Raw genomic sequence first — 25637 nt, forward strand, 5'->3', positions numbered from 1 at the left:
TTGGTCACCTCGGATGACCGCTATCCCTCCTTTAGTAGGGATCTTGATGGTGAGGTGATAAGTGGAGCAAATGGCCCGAACTGTGTTGAGCCAGTCTCTTCCCAGGATGACGTTGTACGGGGACCGAGCTTTCACCACGAAAAACTCAATCATCGTACTGGAGCTAGTAGGCGCTTTCCCCACCGTGATCGGAAGGCTGATAATACCTTCAGGGCGGGTGTCCTCCTGGGCGAAGCTCTTCAGGGGAAGCGGAGCCGGGCTGAGCCGAGCTGGGTCCACTTCTAGTTTGTCGAAGCACTCTTTAAAAAGAATGCTGACTGACGCTCCTGTATCCACAAACACCCTGTGGATCAGTTTGTTTGCCACTCCGGCTTGGATGACAATGGCGTCTTGGTGAGGAGAGATGGCCGGGACGGGATCAGCATCCGAGAACGTAATCACTTCGTCCTGCTTCAGCCTTTTATGCGTTGGCTCCTCTCGATTGGAGCCCCTGCGCTCTGACTTCAGGGACGACTTGGTCTTCCCGGCAGGGAGAGCGTCAATAGTCAGGATTACTCCATCATATTGCGGCTCGTCATCGTCTTCGGGATCCGGCTGCCTTTTCGGATCCTGAGGAGCGCAGTTCGCACCTCTCTGCTTCTTATTCTTCTTTGACTGCTTGCTTTGGTATTTTTTCAATGTCCCTGCCCTCACAAGAACATCGATACCTGCAGCCAAGTTTCTGCACTCCTCGGTATCGTGACCGTGGTCTTGATGGTAGGAGCAGTAGTTATCCTGGGGTCGGCGCGCGGCTGATTTCGTCATCCGCTTTGGCTTTTCGAACAGGTCAGAGTGCAGTTCGAAAATTTCCGCTCTCGGCTTGTTCAGCGGTACGAACTGAGCGGGCGGCTTCTCGGGATTGAGACGGGGTCCCAATCTGTCTTGCACCGGAGTCCTTTGAATCCTTTCAAAAGGAGTTCGGCGAGGATGTCCCTGATCGCCAAAAGGAGTTCGGCGAGGATGTCCCTGATCGCTATGATCGGGCTTCCTCCTGTCTCCTCGGGACGATGAGCTGTCTAACGACCGTTTGCGACGGTCTGCCTCATCGGCCCGGGAGTACTGGTCCGCAATGTCCCACATTCCCTGAGCTGTCTGCGGACCGCACTCAACGAGCTTCCTGTAGAGAGCTCCGGGCAGGATTCCATTTTGGAATGCCGAGATGACAAGCAGATCGTTGAGATCGTCTACTTGCAAGCATTCCTTGTGGAATCTTGTCATAAAGTCGCTGATTTTTTCGTCGCGACCTTGACGAATGGAAAGCAGCTGAGCCGAAGTGATTCGGGCTTCCGCTTTCTGAAAGAACCTCCTGTGGAAGGCATCCATTAGATCTCGGTAAGATCTGATGCTGCCCTGGGGGAGGCTATCGAACCACCTTCTCGCGTTCCCGATGAGCAGCTCGGGAAACAGCTTGCACATGTGGACCTCGTTGAGACCCTGGTTCGCCATGTTATATTGATAGCGCCCCAAGAAATCGTGAGGGTCCACGAGCCCGTCGTAAGTCATCGGCGGAGTTCGGTAGTTCTGTGGTAGGGGAGTTCGGGTGATGTCGTCCGAGAACGGAGTCTTCAGTGCTCCGTACACGGCGAATCCGATATCTCGTCGGTATGGAGGAGATTGAGTTCTCCTGTGATTCCGGTACCGAGGAGGAACAGGAATATGTCGGGGTTGAGGATTCTTCTTCCTGGAAGACACGGCACTACTGCGGTAGTGACTTTCATGTCTGGATGAGGAAGGAGAATCCTCCGTTTTCGTCTTCGGCTCTTGGCTCTTTTGCAGGAAGGCTAAGAACTCATCCTGCTTCTCAGCCAAGAACAGCTTGACAGCCTCATTCAAATCAGGCTGCTGGGAAGACTCAGTGGGACGATTTTTGGAGCGGCCTGTTCCTTCGCCATGAGAACTGGTGGTGGATTTATCCCTAGGCTGTTTCCCAGACCTATGGGATGGATTGGCTTCCTCCTGGTTCTCACGGGCAGGAATACGGGTACTCTGCGATCTGGTATGCATTTTTTGGGTGGAAAAAATGGATCAAAAATTCGCTTTATCACAAATTTTGTTCTCTGGTTCCCACAGACGGCGCCAGTGATGGATCCGCGAATTTCTGATGTTAGTAAATGCTGGTAGAGAAAGAAGACTACGACACAAAGAATTTACGTGGTTCGATTTACTGAAGTAAATCTACGTCCACGGGAAGAAGGGAGGGCAAGATTGTATTGCTTGATCTGGGATTACAGCTTACAACACAGACTTGCTATATGATATCGTATCTCTAGAGAGCTTAACCTTTTTTCTATCTGATCTAAGTTCTATTTATACATTGAACTAAGATCGTGGCTTGCATCACCACTAAGTCGTGGATGTCGTGTAGGTCATGGCCTAAGATCGTGGATGTAGTGTAGGTCATGGCCTACGATCGTGGCCTGAGTTGACACCACGTGGTAGTGGGTGTGTTGGAAGTTGTGGAAATCCAGTATGGGTCCAATAACTCCTTGTTCGGTCGAATGCCGAGACCGAACTGCTTTGGTTGCCGATCTGAGAGTAGAGCTTGATGCCGACCTGATAGCAGAGCTTGATTGGTTGGCTTTTACCGAGCAGTAGGCTGAGGCCGAACTCTAGCTTGATGCCGACCTGAGAGCAGAGCTTGATTGGTTGGCTTTTACCGAGCTGTAGGCTGAGGCCGAACTCCTTGGTAATGCCGAACTCATACTCTTCCTTGGGCTTTGGGCTGATGGGCCGTCATTGCTGTTGGGCTTGTTTGGTACGCACCCCATCAGTGACAGATATCAACCATCCTTAATTATCATGTAAATTCAATGTTCTGATAAAGTAAATTCAATGTTATAATGAAGTGTTTTATTGAATTTGTAAAATGATCTTGGTGAAAAAAATGAGTAATTTTGGAGAAAAAAATTCTAATCCTAATTTTACCTCCATAACTATCGACTTCTTTATATATAACCTCTAGGCTCTAATGCTAAGTACTACCTCCGTCCCATAATAGAAGTCATATTTGGTACGGGTACAAGTTTTAAGAAATATAAAGAAAAGTGAAGTTGAATAAGTTATTGGACTATAAGTTCCACGTATTAGTTTGGTACTATCTTTTTTGCTTGGACTTTCTTTTTTCTAAAAGAGTTATATTTATTTTTTTTAAATGGTAACCGAGAAATATACATTCTTAATTTATCTATTTTTTTTTAAAATACTCTGATAAATGAATAGTGTGCATATAATGCCACCATATATATACTCCATATATACAAGTGCTTCAAAATCACAATTTTTAAAATAATAACCACACGCAATCTTGTCGTTCTAATAATAACCAAAATGCCACCATATATATACTCCATATAATGCCACCATATATATACTCTAATTATTTGCATTATTTATTGTATCATCAATTCTGAATACGCTACTGATTAATAATGCATGTATTCTTGCAAAATCGACCTTTATCATAACATTAAAATAGTAAAACAAAAACTAAGTAAATTGAATTCATTTGTTTCTGCTATGTGCTTTAGCAAAAAAATAATTGTGAAATGGGAAATTAAATAAATATATTTCCACAGTATTCCTAATTTAGGTGGAGATTTAGTTTGCCGTCGCTTGCACTTCCACACAAATCAGAAAGAGAGACTAAAATAGGGAAAAAAAAGAACGAAAAAAATGAAGCATATGTAGTTTCCTTTCGGCAGGTGCAAGTGTTCCCAATTTGTCATTAATATTAATAAAATATATAAAAGGAGAAAATATAGCTATTTTAATAATTAGATCAAAATGCTCTTTCGGTATTCCAAATGAGAATACTTTTATTCTCAATCAATTATCAGATTCGTATTCTGTTTATGACTCTACTCTACCTCTCATTACTAATAAAACTTTGTATAAAGAAATACTAGATTTATTAACCCAAAAATATTATAATTATGGGTATACAGTCTGGTAATTAAATTGACGGTACTCGTTAAAAATAACTAAATTAAATTACGAGATAGTATTTGTTATGATATTAATTGTCGAATGCTTACGCGATATTTGATAAATAATTATGAAATCAGCAAAGATAAGAAAAGTACGTGTGTGCTGAGTATTGTTTAGATCACATCTAATTTATGAGCTCTCAGTTACATACCTAATTTCTTACTTTGAAACCACAAAATTTATAGTATTAATAATATTGAAAATGGTAGCATAGTTCTTAGATTGGATTGGAGGCATTTTGTCAATTATAAAGAATGTCAAACATAGTTCTTAGAGCATTTTGCAGCCTTATTGCATGAGAGTTTATTTATTTATTTATTTATTTATTTATTTATTTATTTTTTCGGATGCTCCTATTTCAGTAGTAAGCTAGGCTGCCTGCCACTCCCGACGGCTGAATGCTGCCTTATTACAAGCCGGATTTTGCAGCCACGTCGATTTTCTATTTTTGTCAAAATTTTATTTTTATTTATTTATAATATATTATTCTAACTATAAATACTAGGAGTACTACATTTTTCTTCTCATTTTACCATCCTCTTTCACGAGGAATGTAATTACGCTCAACTCCAACAAGATTTGATCGAAATAATTTAGATGCGTAACGATTGAAGTTTTTAATATAGAAATTTTAATCAAGCCAACGCTATTTTTATTGCAATAATTTTTAATTTTTGATATTTTAATCTATATTAGTTTTAAAATTTTAAAAATTAATATCGATTATTTAAGTTGTGATTGAAATAAGGCTGACGTTATTGCAAGTAGTCTGGTTAAATAAAAATTGCTAACGTAACAGGAAAAAAAGGAATTGGAGTCTGAAAATGAGGATGAATTTGAGGGTTTTATTGGTAATGCCTATTTAATAAACTTGATGGGTATATGATCTTCGCTCCAGCCTCCAAAGTCTCTAACAATATAGTATCTTGTTTAATAATATACACTTTAAATGTCGATCAAATTTATTAATGAACCATTTAAATACGTTGGGACAACATCAACCTAAATGAATAACGAATTTGTCACGCCCTCACCCAAAATCCTTTCATATAGTATTTGATAGTAATTCATCTTGAGGTATATAAGCACGCATCAATTTTGATTAATATGCATTATACGATCTATTATACTCCCTCCGTCTGCGTTACTTGAACGTTTCCTTTTCGGCACGGAGATTAAGGAATGAGTGATAGACAAAGTCAAATATTACGGCTGTAGGTGATAATTTTTATTAAAAATGGAAAGAGTGCAAATAACTTGGGACGCTCAGAAAGGAAATACGTGCAAGTAACACGGGACGGAGGGAGTACCATTTTCAATCTAAAATTCCGACATTCAGATAGATTATCTGACACAGAATATGTCTAGGTCCCCACATTTTCATTCCGAACCTACATAAAGTATTGAAACATTTGATATATTTCAGAATACATCATCCACTACATTAATTTCTATATTAGTAGCAAACTAACCCACCCCAATTGTGATTAGGATAACCTTCAAATTCACTAAAATTTTAACTTTAAATAAATTCTATCGTTGTTTAGGCCCTTGATTTTGATCTGGACTCAAAGAGAAAATCATTTTGACATACTGATGACTTCTAATACTACTACTTGTTAATTGTCATAACTTCAACAACTTTGTAATGGAATGATCAATATTGAGTCAAAATTTAACTATATCAAGATTGCTCTAACTTCCAACATATACTCTATATAATAGTGCATTTCCAATGATTTCTACATGTAAAAGAGTGGCACATTTTGTTTTGTGCAGAAGAAGCTTCTTTCCACTTCCAGTTATTAATAACAAATAATTAAGCTAATGTTTAGCATTAACTCGGTTGTAAGTAAAATACTCCTAAGAAACACACAAACCCAAAAAAGGGGAAAAGCACATAAAGATTGATTGATGAAAAGGTAAAGAGACAAGTCTGCAACAAGTGATTCTGTCCCCCTATGTGCCACGTTGGAATTTCTTTCTTTCACGTGGTAAAAGTGTAATTAACATTGATTAATCCTTGCTACTCTTTCATTAACAACATTAATCTTCACGGTTACATGCATTCAATACAGTCTATTTTCTAAAAAACTACTTATATTACTATAATAATTCATGTACTGATTAATAGTATTACTATCATATGTATAAATAATGGCATAATCCAATATTAATAAGTATTTTTCAGAGAAGAAATATGATACCGTGTGCATTTGATTAAACCAAACTATATACGTAAAGCATGTAAGGTAAACACATAGCTAATTATAATGAGATGATTAATTTAGGTTGGATAGGGATATGTGAAAGGAACATGTTCTCTTTCAGTTGAAACAGTTAAAGAAAGCCGCCAATTGGAAATAGGAATTGTGTGAGCAAGCAGCAGCAATAGATTGTTTCAGTTGGGAAGAGATCAAAAGATCCCTAACCAAACATATCTCAGGTGGCAATGCATCGAATTGCACGCCACCACGTGGACAACGCAACCTCAGATTCCCCTCCTTTCTCTCTCACATACCTATACAAATTTACTGTATTTGCATTTTCTCTATATTATGTCTATTTATCACATTATTTCCAAAAATGGTCCAAATCCATCGTCATCTTACTATAGTTCAAAAGGGCTCACCTTTCTAACCCGTGAGGCTAGATATTAATTAGTGTGTTTATGGTTAAAATCAGGGGCGGAGCCCGAGCCACGATGGGGCCAGGGGGGGCCCTTGGGCCCCTCAGCCATTTGGATAATACATGTATATAATATATGTATGTTTAACATATTACGTTCTAGTGTAGTTGGTTAGGGTGCCGCCCTTTTATCTGATGGATACTGGATTCGAATATCCCTTGCAAGCATTCTACTTTTTAGTGAACTGTTCCTCTTCTTTGGATTCATATTTTATTAGAATTTTTGTTGATTTTCTCATATTCACTTATATTTAATGGATTTTTTTCCATTAAAATTTTTTATTGATTTTTTAAATAGTAATTTTGTATAAATCATATTTAAATTGCATAATAAAAATAATTTTTATAATTTAAGAATAGATAATAATTCTTTGATTCTATAAATATTTTAAAATACTACTATATGTTATGAATAATATTAATTTTAATGTGATGCCATTTATATAAAAAAATTCTGAAATACTAGAAAAATAGCTTGGTTCTAATAAATCGTGCTACGCTCTAAAAAATCTGTTTACTAATTATTTTTTTCATCATCCATTTCTCACGTGTGGTTTTTTATATTGTTCGCGTTCGAGTCGTTTCCGTGTTGTTAGCAATTGAACACAATCAACAAATTTAATGGTAATTTGCCCCCCCCCCACCGTAAAATATCTGGCTCCGCCACTGGTTAAAATATAGGCCAAATAGCCAAAATAATCATGTAATTTGGTCAAATTGTAATCTATTCTGCAACTTTGAAAAATGACCAATTATATCATAACTTTGTTAGTTTTCCAATAGTCACATAGTCTAAAGAAAATTATGTATGATTTTGACAAACGAAAAATATCATGTGAACCGAACATTCAAATATTTAAACGACGTCATTTTATACATTTAGTCAATTATGTTTTAATTTTTACACATGTATGTATTACATTGATAAATTTAGAAACATAGCATGATTAAATTTTCTGCTATGGGACAATTGAGAAAGAATATCACAGTTATAATTGGTCATTTTTTAAAGTTGCATGGTAGACCAAAATTTGACCAAACTTCATGACTTTTATGGACCATTGCCTTAAAATATATTACAAGTTAACAATAATTTAGATCTCCTATGGGATATTAATTAGAAATGAGTCACTCATTATCCTAAACGACCTTAAAAATGAAAGGTTATCCACTCATTTAGAGAGAAATTAGGATCACCAATTTGTTGATGTGGGACAGGGAGGGTTTCAATAATATTTTCAGTATGATAATTAATCCTGCTTGTGCGCCGAGTGCACAAGTTTATCGCATTATAGAAAAAAGGCTTACCCTAACTTTCAATACTAATTTTGTACAATTAATTCAAGTTATTTTACTTCTTGGGATCGGGACATCAACAATCATTTGTATAAACTATAAACCAAGAGGTATAGAGACTAGATAGAGTAAAACCCCATCGCTTCTCTTTACGGGAAAATAAGATTCTACCAATGATTCCAATTTATGATTCTCTATACATAGGTTTCATCATATGCTGGTTAACTATAATTATGTTTATTTTGACAATAAGTATTCCAAATTCAACAATAATTACCTTACAATTCTAAACTAATTACTAACCCAAAATTACAAATTTCATAGCTGAGATTGAAAAGTAGCGTGGTGTAGAACTAATTGATCGAACCTTGTCACATAATATTCTATATATGTATAAATATAATGTGTACGTATTTTAAAAGAAAGGGCTTGCGAGGAAAGACTAGTAAAAAAAGCAAGATATAATAGGGAGCTAGGATCGAAATAATATTAATTTTATTAAAGATAAAGTGAGGGTGGTAGGGGTGGCCGCCTCCCCACATTGCTTTTTCATTATTTTAATCCCTATTCCATTTTTCTTCTCTTATCAAAACCCCCCCTCTCACAACTCCCAACCCCTCAATCTTCCTCTCCTTTCATTTCTCTGTGCCATTTCCTTCCTTTGGATCTTCTTATCAAGGTCCCTCTCTTTCTCCTTCCACCTCCCTCTCTGATCATCAACTTGTTGAGCTAATTGGGGTTTTCATCTTTATGCAGTTGTGTGATTCTTGATACTACACATTTTGATCAAGAATATTTGATCAGAAGTTCCAAGGGAAAGGAGATAATTAAAGGGAAATGGCACCAGTTTCTCTGCCTCCCGGTTTTCGATTTCACCCCACCGATGAAGAGCTCGTAGCCTACTACCTCAAGAGAAAGATCAATGGCCGAAAAATCGATCTTGAAATCATCCCAGAGGTTGATCTTTACAAGTGCGAGCCATGGGATCTTCCAGGTATGTATCTTAACATCATCAACTTGATATATCATCATAACTAGGAATTAACATGCATGTTAAAAGAATTAAAGGTTGAATTTTTAAATGAAGTAGCAATGAAGAAAGGTATAAAACATAAACAATATGCATGTCGGTTTGCAAACCCTAGCTTGTGGCGTACATGATTAATGAACTAATTGAATTGATATTAATTATCATTAAATATATATGGAATGCACATAAACACACACGCGCGCGCGCACACACACACACATGTTTAGGATTGCACATAAACACACACAATGTTTGCACTTTTGATAAATATCTTTCAAACTTGAGTCAAAATATAAGAATATTATTGAGATTTATTATAATATATGTTGCCACAGCATCTTCCATGCATGAAAATTAAATGATTGGGAATGGGGAAGCTTCATCATGGTCTCTACATCTTTTAATGTCTTATTGTTTACAAAGATATATGCAAATATTTTCTCTCCAAGTCATAAAGCAACAGTTGAAGCATAATCCCACTTTTGTACCTTTTTGGCTTCATCTTCTTTATTTAATCACACAAAATAAAGATTAACAAGTTGAAGACAAAAAGAGGTAGCTAAATACATTTAGTATGTTTGAAGCTAAACAATACAAGTAAAAAGATGTTTATCTATGAATTAATTTCTTCATTTGAAAGTATAACCAAATAGGAAGTTGGATAAAGAAATGTGTCATCTCATTTCAAGAAGATAGATTCCTATTCAACTCTCTTTCCACATTCAATCTGCTAGTTATTTCAAGCATAAAAGAAAAGAGTCAAAAGTAACATAGATCCTCAAAAATGAATATCTACTACTACTACTAGGTAATAAATTAATTAAACCACTTTTATATTGTACTTAAGGAAAAAAGTGGATGATGAATGAAAAACAGGAAAGTCATTGTTGCCAAGCAAAGACCTAGAATGGTATTTCTTCAGCCCCCGAGACCGTAAATACCCCAACGGATCAAGGACGAACCGGGCCACAAAAGCGGGGTATTGGAAAGCGACAGGCAAGGACAGGAAGGTAAATTCACAGACGAGATCGGTAGGGATGAAGAAAACCCTAGTTTATTACAGAGGCAGAGCTCCTCATGGAGCTCGAACCGATTGGGTCATGCACGAATATCGCTTGGATGATCGCGAATGCGACACTCCCTCTTCCGGCCTCCAGGTAAATATACATATCCATCACTATATATTGGTTCCATGACTTAGCTTGGCTACAATGTATAGTAATGCATCTTTGGCTTTTGTTGGAACAGGATGCCTATGCGCTTTGCCGTGTGTTCAAGAAGAGTTTAAACATACCAAAAGTGGGAGATAACTATGTTACTTCTTGCAGTGATCGATCCTCGAGCATCGACCCCAAGTACGAGGAACTTGATGCTTCCGAGTATCAATTTCCCTCATCCTCCACCCTTAACATGGTGGCCACATCAAGCTCTGATCCGTCTTGGTCGCAATACTTGTCGGAGGAGGCTTTTGCCTACACAAATAATCCATACCCTCCCAACTTTAACCCTCCCTCAAAGGTATACTAAACTTATTTTCACTATTTCTTATTTCACCCTTACTAAAAAGTGTTGTGTCGTTATCAGGTTGACATAGCACTTGAATGTGCCCGGCTGCAGCATAGGTTCACGCTGCCTCCTCTAGAGGTGCAGGATTATCCGCCAGCTGGTTTTCAGATGGATGCGTATTCGAATGCATTCCATGGAAATACAAACCAGCCGGCGGATATAGTGCAAGAGATTCTTTCAGTTGCTCAAGCTTCTCAACATCTTCAAAACCAAGAGACATTCACCGGAAACTATGCTCTCTCCGATGACTTCTCCTTTCTTCTCCAGGCTCCCGACATCGGCTCCTCTAGATATTTTGGAGAAGAACACAATCAAAGGTCAATTGATATTGGAGACAATGACCAAATGTTTCAGACAGGGAGAATGGTGGAGAATTTGAGATGGGTTGGAATGTCCAATAAAGATCTTGAAAAGGTAGGTCATTTCTCTCTCCTCTCTTTAAATGAAATTTGCAAGACCTAAACCTAACTCATTTGTATTTGATCATGACAGGCATTTGTGGATGATTTCAAGACAGTCCCAATAGAGAACATTTCCAATATGCCAAGAGAATATCATGATTTCCAAGGTGTGTTATCATCCCATTCAACATTTTAGCTTCATATCCATGAAAAACAATTAGTAGAATATTAATTTTTTTTAATTAGTAGAATAATAAATGTAAGTTGATTGATTTTAGGAGAAAGTAGCAACCACAACATGAACACATTCACTAGTGACAACTTGTTGGATGAGGGAGAGATGGAGGATTTCTCGAGCACCCCGGACATGGAGGTATACGCGAAGGTGGAGGTCAGTCACGGATTAATGGTCTCAACGCGACAACTGCCTAACACATTCTACCACAAAGTGGTGCCTTCCAAGACTCTGCAAGTCCAAATCAACCCTATTGTCATCCCTTTTTCCAAATCAACCCTATTGCTCACATCTCAAGATGAAGAAAATGGAGGTTCTAAAGGGAGGTTGTGTGGTGATGAGGTGATCAAGAATATTAGGTCTTATGTAAAATTTGCAGTGGCATTGTGTGCTGCTTGGCTTCGAATAGTTGCTTGAATTCGTTATGTCTACTGATAATTGTTAACATGAAATTAGGGGGTTAAGGTTTGTATACTTTTCAATTGAATTTTCCATCTTTTTTTAGGGGAGGGGGGTATCGGATATACGAATATTAAATTGGGGTGGGGGTTGGTTAATTGTAACTCAATGTAATTGATATACTTATAATTGTATAACTTCGAAGATCTCGTTCTTGAGTGATCTTTTATAAGGAATCCAGGCAAATTGTTCAATGTTTCTTTCCTTTTGAATTTTGATTTTTTTTTTTTTGTTGATATTCATTGCTTTGTGTGGAAGTAAAGCCTAATTCAACATGTTCCCCTTCAACTCTAATCAAGTACCTAAAAATAAAAATTAGTTGCAATGCGTCTTTAATATTCCCAGATATAGATTAAGATGTACTTGTAATTGTTTCTTAATATATGCGTAGCACTCATATTAATATAATAAAGTAAAAACATATACGTACATAATTTTCAGGTTAAATAGTTAATGTCTTCCTACCTTATATCAATCTCCAACTGCAATTTTGAAATAGATAGCTATATTTTCAAGAGTGTGGGCTAAAAGTGGGCCAATTTAAAACGCAGTAGTTGACCCAACTATATGATAAGGAAACTTGGAAGGATGAATTACATCGTCAAGGACTCAAGAGTATAGTAGAGAATAAAGTATCTCATATAATTGAAAGTGTTACTTAAATAATTTCATTCTATGTCCAAAATTGAGAAGCACATATTTGGCACTTTCAACTGCGAGAAAAATTGGTCCCCCATTATTAATTATTAAGTGCGTTCTATATTTTTTTCTTGCTTTCAAGAATACTGTATTATTATAATAAAGAAATAAACAAAAAATTGTATATATACTATTCAATTAGTTAAGTTGAAACTGATGAGGGGTTCTTTAACAAAATAAAAAATTGCATTTTCAAGATGGTAATTTTTTCAAGAGTTAACGATACAAATGGTCCCTAAACTGTGCGAATAAACTATACGTTTCGCACGCAAATGATCCCTGAACTTTAAAAATATCATGAGTAGTCCCTAAACTAAAGTATAATCACATCTATGACACTTTTTACTATTCATCACAATTTGCACCAAAAATGCCCCTCAAAGAATGTATGGATTTTTGGACTTTCATTTCTAAGTACTGGATCTGATATTTTTGTTAGAAATAATGAGATAAAATTCTCAAGCCGTGTACAAGCGGTACTTTAACTATTACAATCGAAAGAAAACTGATAACAAAAAGTGGAATGAAAATTACAACGGAAATAAAATAAAACAAACCAACAATAAGTTGAGTCGATGGAAGCCCTCTTTCCACAAGATAAATTACGCCCCGGCTAGTGCTCACGGAATGACGTATTGTCCCCAAAGATAAAACGACTTCCTCCTAGCGTGTAGAAGCACCTCAAACTCGCTAGCCACCGGCGAACTTGATGGAGTTCCGAGAATCGAGCTATGCAATGTTCCTATATGCGAACTAGGATGTATAGAGCTAGAGAGAAGAGATAATGATTTTGTTGGTGTATTCTCCACTCCAAGATCAAAGCCTATTTATAGGCTAGAGAAAGCACTTGAAAGGCCTTACAATCAAGATTATCTCTTAATGCATTTGGGGGTTACCTAAGATGAAAGGCCATAGGTCTTGGCCACATCAAAGGTCTCCCACATTTTCCACATGTTTTTTCCACAATCCCCCACATTGGTTAGAGCACTGCAAGCTCAAACCAACACAAGACGTGTATGCATGCATGCAGACTCTTTGCTCAATCCTCGAAAAATAATATTGCATTTGGAATAGTAGCTTGGGGCTTTGAACTTTCCATAGTCAACACTATCGGACATACCGGTGGCCTGGTAGACGTGATGCCTTGAACCATTCCTCCTTGGTGTATACCGAGACAATAATATTGACACAATATTATTTACAAACTCATCAGTTCTCACGTTTGTGCCTTTACTGGCCATGGAACACCACTTTGGATTCATAAGTGATTCACATGTTGAAGCGGCTCACACTTCTTCACTTACATAGGTGATTCTTTTCCTAGTCCATAGGTCAGTTGTGTCTAGTGTGGCTGAAGGAACAACAATTGAGTCAATGAATGCTATATTCTTTGAAAATGTTTACCCTTGCAAGAGACATGAAGATCATTCTAGTGAAAGAATGATGGATGAATCCACTAGTTCTAATCCTCTAAAAAAGGACGAGGTCAAGTCCTGAGGATGTAGAACTAAGACATGGTAAAAGAATTAAAGTTGCTAAGACATTTGGTCCTGACTTCATAATTTTTATGTTGGATGACAAACCAAAGTCGTTGGCGGAAGCACTGTCTGGCCCAGATGCGCCATTCTGGCAAGAAGAGATAAATAGTGAAATTGAATCAATTATAAAAATTTTAAATATATTACTTATAAAAAATTAAATTATATATTTAATTATTAAAATAACTTGTAGCTAAATATATTTATTTTATAATTAATATATTTAAGAATTTCATAGTAGGATTTTTTATTCAATAAGTGAAGTGAAAAATATTATTTCAGGTACTCAAACTTTAAGAAATTATCATATTCAATACTCAATAGAGAGATAGAGAAAATATCAAATCCAGCACCTATATATGAAAGTCTAAAAATGCCCTCCATGTCTTGGGGGACATTTTTGGCGCAAAATTGTGATGAATAGTGAAAAATTATCATAATATTTTTAAAGTTAGGTATCGTTTGCGTGCCAAACGCATAGTTTATGGACCATTTGCGTAGTTCACTCTTTTTTTTCAATATTCCATGATGCAATAGAAAGTGGAATTCCAGGTATTGAAATAGGCATGATGTTGAAGCTAAAATGTTAACTGCTTTTGGCTTTGCTTTTTTTGTCTCTGTGTCTTGCTTCTGCAAACAGCCACTGCACCCCTCCTTTTCCCAAGATTTTAGCTAAAATCTAAATACGCATGGTGTTCTACACTTATATATATTCTTTTATTTTGTTATGTTTAAGTTATTTGAGTTCTCCTTTCTGTTTGGCCTTTAATACTTGGTCATATACGAAGGTACACATCAGGGAATCTACAAGCCTGTGGTTTTGAGAGTGTTCAAATTTCTTTTACTAAAGAGAAAGCTATGATGTTTGAATCTTAGTTCTAGTTCCAACATACATATAGAGGAGCAGATCGATGCAGAAATGAATATTAGTAGGGACTAAATTTTAAAAGTAAAAATTAAATGATTTAGATTATTAATAGGGCTTTTATATAATTATATGTATAAAATATGAATAAATTTCAAAACAGAAAAGAATAAAAAAAGTGAATTTAATAGGGGCTTGCGACCTTGCCCCTTCCATGTTCATGTTCCCATTGGGGACATAATGTGTACAATTATATACTATTAATATAAGACTACTTAATATCCAAATAAATACATTATCATAATTAATAAGAATAAACTCAACATTACGTACATTAATTTGTTAAATCAGTGTGTAGATATCACATTGAACATCGAAGGATTTTTAATGTGTTATCATGTGCTGGAACTTTTAATGAATTCTGAATAATTTGTGAACTAATTTAACAAGCAAAATTCAAATTTGGGAAAACGTTCCCTGAAAGAGAACTGTTTTTTTACTAATATTATTAAAATTTAAACTATATTTTGTACAGATCAAATTTAAATAGTATAGGAATGAATCTAAATTATGGTAATTTTGTACAGAAAGGTGCGCATCACATGGTGATGGAGCAACAAACCAAACAAACAAAAAAAGAAATGAAAAAGATGACAGAAAGAAAGGCAAATTTGGGTTCACGGGTGTGTAATGGATTAACAATTCTCCCTCTGCCTTTTACTGATCCCAAACAATTCTCTCTTCAAATCACTATTCCTTTCTAATTTCTCTCTCTCTTTCAAACACTATCAGTGTGAAAAAGACGTTGAGTTTTATTGTTGAAAGGATGATGTTGCATTTGCAGATTTTGTTGTTTTCAAGCTGCTGTTTGTGGGTGTGCAGTTTTGTTGATGTTGAAGCAGCTACTCCAACTGTCAAAGTTGGGAACATTTCACAAGTAGTTGATGCAGCTTATTTTAGGATTTATTATGGACACACCTTCAAAGTCATCAAGAATAGTTTTGATGGCAACAGCTATCTTCTCATTCAGGTCTGTTTCTTGCATTCTCTTTTTCACAAAACAAATATGTTCAGTTTATACTACTACTACTACTAGTTTAATTTTTGGGTTGCAAATTACAATCATTTGAGCACAACCATCAGATTTTTTTTACCATATATTAATATTTCTTTCTTTCGAACTAAAGAACTTCATGTGCTTTGCTTTGATTTCAGTGGATAATGCGTCACATTATATTTTGTGAAAAAATTGCTGAATTAATGTTAGGAAAGCACATATAGGAATCCCAACCGAATTACTACTATACATTTCAAAAAACCAAATTCGTTATTGGGAACTTGTGGTTGTATAAACAAGAGGTTAGTTTGAAAAGATCGAAGCGCAACTTAGATAGTAAGACGTTTCCCTTTCATTCAATGGGTCGGAGATACGAGTGGAAATTGAGATATTATTGATATTTTCTTTAAGTGAAACAAAAAACAAGATGTTAGTTTGAAATAGTTGCAGCCGTTTAATTTGAAATTGTTCTTTTCACTTCTCAAACACCTATTTAATTTATTAAAAAAAAGAATTGTCATTTATTTTTTACAAAACAATAAAGATCCAATTAGTTGGTATGGGCCTTTGGCTTTGCTCATGAAATGGCCCAAACTGCTTCCAGAGAGTACTTCTATATTACTCCATCCATCCGACCCTTTTTGTTATTTTGGTCCGTTCTCCAAAATTAGTACTTTCTTTCTCTCACTTTTTATCAATTCTTCATTAAAACTCACATCATTCACAAATTCTATATTTTTTATGTTTTAATTTATGCAGAATAACACAAAGATGGCAAGTAAAACAAAATACTGCACGTCAAGGATAAAATCATTTGTGGTTCCATTAGCCAACTATTCAATAGACGCTGATTATTTTCCAGGTAAATTAATAATCATGCTTTTGATAAAAATGTTGATTCCATCCCATCCCATCATAACTTGATTCTCCTTTGTTTGTTGATGCAGTTTCATTTTTTGAGGTGAGCTGCATGATCATAGTATTCACAAGTAAGTAGTAATCATTCATATGGAAAAGTGAGTAAAATTGTGTATGCATGCAGCTTCTAGGATTACTTGGGAGCTTGAAGGGCATCACATCTTCAGACTATGTTGTCTCTGAATGTGTGCTCAAAGTGTATGAAGAGGGACAAGTGCAACTCATCAACAAAAGCCAAAGCCAGCAGTTTGCAGCTCATTTCATTATCAACACAGATCAGCCCCAAATCCAATCATGCAACTTGGCCACTTTTCTCTCCACTGCTGAGGACTCCCCTCTTCAGAGAGCTGAGTGGATCAAGTATCTTGCTGTCTTTGCCAATCTTGAATTCAGAGCCAATCAAGTCTATGATATTGTAACTCAAACTCCTCCATTTCCTTTCCTTTGCTTTGCTTTGCTTTGCTTTTGTTAGCTATCATAGTATAATTTTTATCTATGCAGATCAAGAAGAACTACATGTGCCTGAGTAAAGTTGCAACTAGCAAGAAAGCAGACTTCAAACCAATAGTGGCTTGGATGCAATACGACGATGTATGGTGATAGCTTCAATTCGTTTAAATTGAGCAACACGTTTGTTAATCTTGGTATCGTTTGCAGGGCGTTTGGTCTTTCACGGAAGAGGCCTTGAAGCTCAAGGTAGTTAGTTAAGTACTAGTAGTAATTTGGTGGTTAGCAGATAATGAAAATTGTTATTGATTGGATATTGGTGGTGCAGTATGTGGAGGATGCAGGTGGAGAAAATATAGATGAGTCCATCAACAAAGCCACCTACAACGTCTCCATACCAGATGAAGTAGAGGCGTTCCACGCCATCCTCTGCACCGTTGATGTGGTAATCGATGAGACCTTCACCTCCGATCCAGCGTCCTACACAGCCTCCACATTTCTTGACAGTCTCAACATCCAGGATCAGTCTTGCTTCGCCTTCATGTCCACTCAAAGCCTCTGGAGATACGACAAACGCCTTCGTAACTCCACCCTTGGTAACTAACTAACTAACATACATACATACATTAATTCTCTCTTGCTCCCATCATTAATGCTGATTCTTGTTCGTTCAAGATTGGTACGACGGAGCTATTTCACAGCCTCAGCTAGTTCTTGCCGATCTAATTCAAGCAATATCTCCATCGACAAACTACACCACCATTTATTTTAGAAATCTAGCCAAGGTCAGTATCCATTCAGAAACTATACATACTATAATTTCTTGTATTTAATAATTGTTATATATTGCAGGGAGAAGAAGTGATAAGCATTGGCCCTGAAATGTGTGACAGGGACACCTCACTTCCCATGGAACCTTCAACTCTCCCTTGCCAATGAAACTTCATTCTCTCTATTATGGCTACAACTTTGTTTTACTTTTAGATTAACTTACCACTTCACACAAATATAATATCTTCTCCTGATATTTGAAATGATGAATCTCTTCATTAGTGATCTTACAATCAATTTAGGTAGTGAATTTGGCTAATATCATATGATCAATACTTTCTTATTTGTATTCCTTTCTTTATTGAGTTTACACATGGGTTGCAATCTTTGTTTGCAGCAAATTGTAGAACATGTTAATTAAAGATGTCATCATCTTTTCTTCAAGCTGTTGATCTTAGTCCTGCTTTGCTAGTTTAAGCTCCAAATAACCTTCACATTGAAAACAACTCATTTTGTTATTCGTATAAAAGTTTCATTATAGATCTCAGATATGAATTAGTATTCTTACTTCTGCAATGTGGACTGAGACCTCCTGTGGTAAAGCAGACATTAAATCAGTTCAGTAATTAAGATTAGTAGTGATATAATTTCTTTCAAAAAATTTCAATTTAACTTGCCTTAGTGAGGGCTGTGGCTTAGGTTTCTGCTGCTGTGGAGGTTCATCCTTTTTAGTTGGCACATTCTTGGCCTGCATCAGTTTTCATCTCATAACTTTGTTTTCTCAACAAAAGCAAAATTAGTAACTTAACATCAAATGTGACTTCAATGTACCAAGCTCTTGAATTGAAGATTGTAAAATGTCTGAATATATCTCCTTTTCGCTTGTTTCTCGGCCTTGTAGAGCTGTCTCCAGAAGCTATAGACGCACCCCATATTCAACACTTTATTGGCATAAATCCTCCATGTATAGCTTTAGAAAACAAGACAACTCAACATCAGTGTCTAGTGCTTTTATCAAACACAGTTAGTGCCAATCATGCATCATACCATTCATTTATACGTTGCAGCCCTTGAAGCGAAATCCTGTTCCAAAACTCCGGTTCTTCCTTGCACTTTTGGAAGAAGTCAGCAATTTTGTTGCTAGACTCACCACCATTTTTGGGATCAATGTGAAAACCAGAGACTCCATCGACTATTATCTCAGCAGGGCCTCCTTGGTTGGTTGCAAAAGTCGGTAAGCCACAGTTCATGGCCTCGATCACTGTCAGCCCGAATGCCTCATACAGAGCTGGCTGCACGAAAGCCCCTTTTGTATCAGCAATGGCACGGTACAGCTCACCGTTCCTCTTTCTGTCGGTTTGAGCAGCTATCCACCTTATCTGCCCTTTGAGCTGGTGCTTCTCTATCAACATGTGCATCTTCCTTATCTCGGCCGCCTCTTCTCTGTCTTTGGATTTGGAAGGATCAAAGAAGCCACCAACAATAACTAGATTCACTAAGCTCCTAAGGCGCTTGTTGTTGCCATACCACTCCGTTAGTCCAGTGATGTTCTTCACTATGTCAAGCCTAGCCATGGAAAATATGATAGGCTTCTTCTTGTCTTCCAAATATCCACTGTTTGATTCAACAAGAAATTGATTAAATTTGTGATAAGAAGTTGGCAATGATGCTGAGATACAAAAATAGGAGATGATATGCAGACTAACATGTGCTCAGCATTGTCTACTTTGCTAAACAGAAGTTCGTCAATGGCTGCACGAAACATAGTGAATCGCTTCTGTTTCTCCGTATGAGGGAAGTACACGGTCTGATCGGCTCCAGGAGAAGAAATGTTGAACTTAGGATCAAATACATTGATACCTGACACCACTCTACACAGCCCTGGCAGTGTGAACGCGGTGTGGCTTTCGTACTGTCCTGGCCTATCTTTGCTGCAACGGGACAACGGATTTTTTAAGGTTAAAACTATGACATGTATCCAACAATGTAGAAATAAAGTGATCTAGGCAGTATACCTTCCAGCAATCTCCTGATATGTGCTTGCAATAATGAAATCTGCTGTGTTCATTGCAATTAGATCAGCTGAAAATTGGCATGAGAAGTGATACTTGGCATCCAACTCCTTCCATTTCATGTCCGAATCTTCGTACTTTGTCTTCTCCAAAGCATGCGCGATTGTTCCCTATTCGAAGATAAATGATGTCAGCAATCTTAGATTTTGATAACAATAGAAAAATGTTGTGTATTAGGCAAGTTACATACCAAGGTTGTGTCTAGTTTACTAGCCATGAGTGATGCCACCAGGTTTCCATCAGTGTAGTTTCCAATGATTAGGTCTGGTTTTCCATCCATGACTTCCATTATTTTGCTCGTGGCGTCCTGTTAAATCACGAAGAAAATTAAAACAAACAACAAGATAAGGCTAGAGTTTGTAAAAAAATGAATCATGTATGATCCAGCTGAAACCTGAGTAAACTTCTCGAGGTAAGGATATATATCGAATCGAGAAACCCATTGCTGAAGAACTCCGGCTTCTGTGTTGAATGGGACTCTGAGGATGTGGGAATGCTTTGTGTTCATGACCGGCTCCAACTCCACGTTGCATTTAGTCCCCTTGGCATCAGGGATGAGTCGCGTCACCTGCATCATCACCAACAACGCTATTGTTTCGGATTTTGTTGCTCAGATGTTCCATTTTGTTGGAATACAACTTACCACAAGAATCTGAGGTTTCACATTTAGGCCTTGCTGCTTAATTCTTAGAAGCATTTCTTCCTCCATTGCAACCACTTGATCCAACACATAAACCACCTGGCCACCGGTGTCGGGCAAGCCAAGAACATCAGCCTGCCCAAAGTATCCGTGAACAGAAAAGAGCACGACATTGAAGATTATAGGAAGCCTTCCAAAGAATTTCTCCATATGCAGTGGATCAGGAGCCTGAAGTATTTCCGAGAGTGAGTGCATTGTCTCCTCGACTCTCTGAGCATTATCGCCCCATCCTTTCTCGAATCCCCACTCTTTGAACCTGCATTCCAAACACACATCATTTCCTCATTCTGTATAGATGAGATTAAAAAAAGAAGGCTGATTCAAGCACCTCATCCCAAAGCTCTGATAAGGCGTGTCCTTAGGCAGAGAAGACAGCGCTGCTTCAGCTATTATCAACGCGCCTTGAAGCTTGGAAACCGTGTTGAGGTTCTCATTTATCATGAGTTTCTGCAAATTCATCACCATATACAATTTGTCAACAAACTTATAAGTACTATAAGCCTGAACATGATGAGATTGCGATGATCATACTTCTCCATGGTGGTCGAGCGTGAGCAAGTAATCAACGAGCGACTGTGCCTTCCAAGGGCTGCCATCCAGCTTTGAGGCCAGAAACTTGGAAATGTAGCTCACACCATTACCAACAGAGGAAGGCAGAGTCAGGTGAGGCAGAGTGACGTCAGTTGCTCCAAAATCTATCTCCAACGCGTTGTCATCACTCGCCCTGCAATGCATACACAAAATTCCATGAAGAAGACATACACTTTCTGGCCATGAAAATGGAAAACAATTATCATTACCAAGCCTCATCAACTGTCATCTCTTTGTATTTCAAGTAGTCCGTGGACGTGATGCCCTCCACAGACAGATCACTCGCACTGACTTTAACGTACTCCCAGAACCCTGGAGACGGCCTAATGGCAAAGGCAACACACGGAGGAACAACCGCTGCTTCCTGCAAACGAATCAGAATACGCGTAAACAAAAAAAGAAGAAATGAATGGAAGCAAGCATAGGAGGAAGAAGAGAGGTCATACTTGAGTTGTGCACAAGATGTAACCGAGCAATCCATCCATCAACTGGCTTCTTTCGGATTCATCATCGACGACTTGCTCCATCTCAGCCATGAGGTGGGGGAGCTTCATCAGCCGCTTCCCTTTCTCGATAAACTTTGCGAAGCACCTCTTCATGTGGTAGCGGCTCTGCCTCAGGGCCTCCGGCATGCTGTCAGCTACGGACTCCGATGTCTTCAATGCTGCTGCCATTTTTCGATGTTTCGTTCACACAATTTTCTGCCGTTTAAATATAGATCATCTCTGTTTGCTCATGTGATGGAATGGAAGCAAGAACATTCTTTTCAGAAATTGGAAAAGAAAAGAATCTTGGTTTTGGTATCATTCTTTTCTCTTAGTTTTAGACCAAAGACAGTAGTATATTACATATGCCAAATAAACAGAAAGAATTAAGAAAAGTTGTAGCTCATCAAGCGAGCAAAAGGCCTTTGCATTTGTTTGTCAATAATTTTATGAGGTGAAATCATATTTTCCATATCAGTGTCTAATTCAATGTATTTAATTTTTTTACGACAATGGAATATAAATAGTCACCAAAACTTGTGAACTCCCTTCAAAAAGTTTCAGCTACGAGATACCACACCAATTACGACAAATGTTTTAAGAAATGTTAAGAAAGGTGGATGGAAAAAAGTTAATGGAATAACAGTTTCACTTGTATATATTAGTTTTAAATGAAAAATGAGTGAAATGAGTTAGTGTAAGGTGAGACCCTACTACTATTTATGGTAAAAATGAACTGGGACTCCTATTCGCGGACAAATGGAGTAATTGTTTTAAACAATAAAAAATAAAATATTACTAATATTCTCATGATTACAATTTATTTCTATAAGAAAAATAATACTACTAAGTCATTGATACAAGTTGAAAAGATCGATGGGCTTTCTTGTTAATTAAGAAAAATAATACTACTTGGAAAAGATCAATCATTTGATCCTTGATTATGAATCTTTTACTTAGAAAATCCTAATAAAAATAATTTTTAGAAAAGCAGAAATTAAAAAAAAAAAAGACTTGCGTTTCGGACCAAGGTTATCATCCGAAACAAGCCCATTTGAGAATTTTGACAAAGAATTGTTACCGTTAACCCTCGCAATCGGCCAAGCCCCAAATTCTAAAATTAGGGTTTTGGCAAAATATTAGCCCCGCCTCCTTCTTCAACCCTATATATAAACATATCCCTCTTTCTCTTACCCATCACACAGATTTATAGTTCCGCCGCTAATAAACCTCCTTGTCTCTGAACGATTTCTTATTTCGAAAATTTCAATTTCTGTGCTAATTTTCGCTATCTTGTTTGGTTACGTTCGTCCAATTACCGATTGAAGTTTAATTGAAATTTTATTTTCTAAAGTTTTCTTCTGGTTTTCTAAACGATTTCTTTTGAGATGGAAGTGATGAGTATTTCCCCAGATGATTCGACGCTGAAATATCTGAGCGCTCCTTTCTTTTCTCCCTTTGTGGAGAAAATCCAAGCCAATACTCTGATCCATCTATTTCTATCAATACAATTTTTATTTGTTTTCTTTTGTTTACATATGAATTCTTAGTAATTAGTGAATTGCACAAATTGTTATTGATGGAGCTGATGAATTTTTCCCCAGATGATTCGACGCTGAAATAACTGAGCGCTCTTATATTTTCTCCTTCCGTGGAGAAAATCCAAGCCAATATTCTGATCCATAAATGCAATAATATTCATTGTTTTAAGATTAAATTTCGCGTTTTTTTCCAGTCTAATGGTTTCCATGTTTGAATATGTTTCTCTAGTTAATAAATTGCATATTTGTTGGATGGAATGGAAGTGATGAATTTTTCCCCAGATGATTTGACGTTGAAATAACTGAGCGCTCTTATATTTTTTCCTTCTCTGGAGAAAATTCAAGCCAATATTCTAATCCATCTCTTTACTTAAAATTCACTCCTTTGTCTATTTTATTCAAACGGATTTCTCTTTCTGGTGTAGTTATTTGAAAGAGCTAATTGACTAAACATTATTCACTGAAATTTTGGTTATCAACGATTTATTAAGTACTACTGAATAATTGGTCCAGCATACTCTTATTCTAATTAATATTGATATAAAATCCTAAACATTTGTACTACTATAACCCTATTAATTAAAACTGATTGTGGAGAGGGGTAAGTAGTGTATATCATTGAAGGATTAAGGATGTGACATGGATTTTTTTTTCTATTCATTCAAATTCAGAATTTGAGTACTCTAGTTTTGTTCACAAGATCTTAATGCAATGTCAATAATTTGCCGTTGATCAATTTTGAATGTTTAAATACTGTAAATGTCGAAAAGGATTTGTTAACCAAAAGTTTACTTTGACTTTCAACAAATTGAAGGAATGAGAATTCTAAATTATTGACACCGTTCCCTCTTTATTATTAATGGATCTGCTTACTTTAATTATACTCCATATGTTCTATAAAAATATGTTAACTTTTTATTTTCATGTCTCATAAAAATATGTGCATTTTATTTTTAGAAAGTTATATAAATTTAATAATGTAGGTCTTAAAGCATCCCACCATTGGTGCTCGTCAGTTAGGGCGGCATTCGTGCCGTTGTCGTGGCATGCAGGTGTCCGCTGCTGTGCTCTTGCCGATGGCATAGCCCTGCTCGATGCATAGAGCACGTCCATGCAACAGCAAGAGCATGAGTAGCCGACGTGGTATGCTCTTGTTGGCTGCTGGTTTATTATTATTTATTATTATTTTTTAAAAAATTCAAAAAAATCTGAAAATTTCAGATTTAATAAAAAAATATTTTCCCACTTCCTAATAAAATATATCTGTTTTTTCCACACTTTTAATTTATTTTTTCATTATTTTTACCCTAAAATTCATACTTTCATCTATAAATACTCTCATTTCAAACACAAAAAATGACATTACCAAACAACTCTCTCAATCTCAATTTTTAGGATTTTAATTATGTAACTTTTTATTTTTAGGATTTTAATTATGTAATTTTTTTAGTAATTTGTAATGGTATCTCGTATTTTTAATGCGTTTTAATATTGCAGAAATGTTTTTAGCAATTGAAGTATTTAAATTGAATAATGGAATTGTGAGACCCTTAAGCATGCTCTTGCGGAAGAGTATGAATGCGGGTGTTGTGCTCTTGCGAAAGATCAGAAAGTAAAAAATTAATAAATGTGGATCTGGGTCTACCTCCATGCTCTTTGGCAAGAGCATGGATGCGGATGCTCTCACTATCTACTAACACTACTTTAACTACCATTCTCCTCTCTTTCTCTCTCTCTCTCGCTCTCTCTCTTACTTTACCATATCGTTCTCCTCATGTATACTTTACCAATTTTCTCTTAATTTCCGTGCTATATCATTGCTCATATTTTTATACGACGGGGGGAGTAATATGCAAAAACAAGTGATTGTGCATGCAAAAAAGACGTATAAAGTAATTACTCAGGAACCGTGGTTTGTTGAAAAAATAATCGCGAGCGAGCCTTTATTCGGCTCCCTCCCAATCATGATGGAAGTAGCGTTAGGTTCTTCTTGGTTGCGTAGCTACGGCGGTGGCTTGGTTGTCATTGTATTGTTAATAATACTCTTGTTCTACTTATTCCGCTGAACTCATTCGGATTCATTTCGTGAATTGATGCAAAATATAGTAATCCGAAGTATGAGTGAGATATAGTTAGGTTTGGTGTAAAAAATTGGGTGATGATTGAGAGTATTTGTAAATGATTTGGATGAATTGAGGATGAAAAAACGGTCATAAAATGGCCATATTTCAGTAATTGTTATTTTTTTGAAT

At 36.7% G+C, this 25637-nt stretch overlaps 3 protein-coding genes and 3 non-coding genes across 6 annotated transcripts; 5 read left to right on the top strand and 1 right to left on the bottom strand.

The window, feature by feature from the left end:
* Positions 1 to 8619: 8619 nt before the first annotated feature.
* Positions 8620 to 11747, top strand: LOC121783614 (NAC domain-containing protein 45-like). Its single transcript, XM_042181741.1, has 7 exons — positions 8620 to 8689; positions 8767 to 9004; positions 9917 to 10197; positions 10289 to 10558; positions 10625 to 11020; positions 11099 to 11174; positions 11286 to 11747. The coding sequence occupies exons 2-7, from the start codon at positions 8848 to 8850 to the stop codon at positions 11657 to 11659; spliced, it is 1554 nt and encodes a 517-aa protein (XP_042037675.1). The 5' UTR covers positions 8620 to 8689; positions 8767 to 8847; the 3' UTR covers positions 11660 to 11747.
* A 3762-nt stretch (positions 11748 to 15509) lies between these two features.
* LOC121785071 lies at positions 15510 to 18440 on the top strand. Its single transcript, XM_042183409.1, has 9 exons — positions 15510 to 15833; positions 16620 to 16722; positions 16808 to 16821; positions 16903 to 17193; positions 17280 to 17369; positions 17436 to 17474; positions 17554 to 17821; positions 17901 to 18010; positions 18078 to 18440. Exons 1-9 carry the CDS (start codon positions 15630 to 15632, stop codon positions 18162 to 18164), a joined length of 1206 nt encoding a protein of 401 aa, XP_042039343.1. The 5' UTR covers positions 15510 to 15629; the 3' UTR covers positions 18165 to 18440.
* On the bottom strand, positions 18231 to 22048 carry LOC121785070 (sucrose synthase 7-like). The gene is made up of 14 exons (XM_042183408.1): positions 21806 to 22048; positions 21569 to 21723; positions 21300 to 21492; positions 21097 to 21215; positions 20712 to 21024; positions 20463 to 20636; positions 20259 to 20375; positions 20012 to 20178; positions 19703 to 19927; positions 19044 to 19610; positions 18828 to 18966; positions 18674 to 18744; positions 18565 to 18588; positions 18231 to 18485 (listed from the first exon to the last, which is right to left on the bottom strand). Exons 1-14 carry the CDS (start codon positions 22031 to 22033, stop codon positions 18470 to 18472), a joined length of 2508 nt encoding a protein of 835 aa, XP_042039342.1. The 5' UTR covers positions 22034 to 22048; the 3' UTR covers positions 18231 to 18469.
* Positions 22049 to 23232: 1184 nt separating this feature from the next.
* On the top strand, positions 23233 to 23337 carry LOC121785643. Its single transcript, XR_006047027.1, has one exon. It is a non-coding gene; the product is annotated as a small nucleolar RNA Z103 (small nucleolar RNA).
* An 86-nt stretch (positions 23338 to 23423) lies between these two features.
* On the top strand, positions 23424 to 23528 carry LOC121785640. The gene has a single exon (XR_006047024.1). It is a non-coding gene; the product is annotated as a small nucleolar RNA Z103 (small nucleolar RNA).
* A 114-nt stretch (positions 23529 to 23642) lies between these two features.
* Positions 23643 to 23747, top strand: LOC121785641. The gene has a single exon (XR_006047025.1). It is a non-coding gene; the product is annotated as a small nucleolar RNA Z103 (small nucleolar RNA).
* The last annotated feature ends 1890 nt before the right edge of the window (positions 23748 to 25637 follow it).

This window comes from Salvia splendens, chromosome 21 (assembly GCF_004379255.2).
Source record: "Salvia splendens isolate huo1 chromosome 21, SspV2, whole genome shotgun sequence".
NCBI lineage: Eukaryota > Viridiplantae > Streptophyta > Magnoliopsida > Lamiales > Lamiaceae > Salvia > Salvia splendens.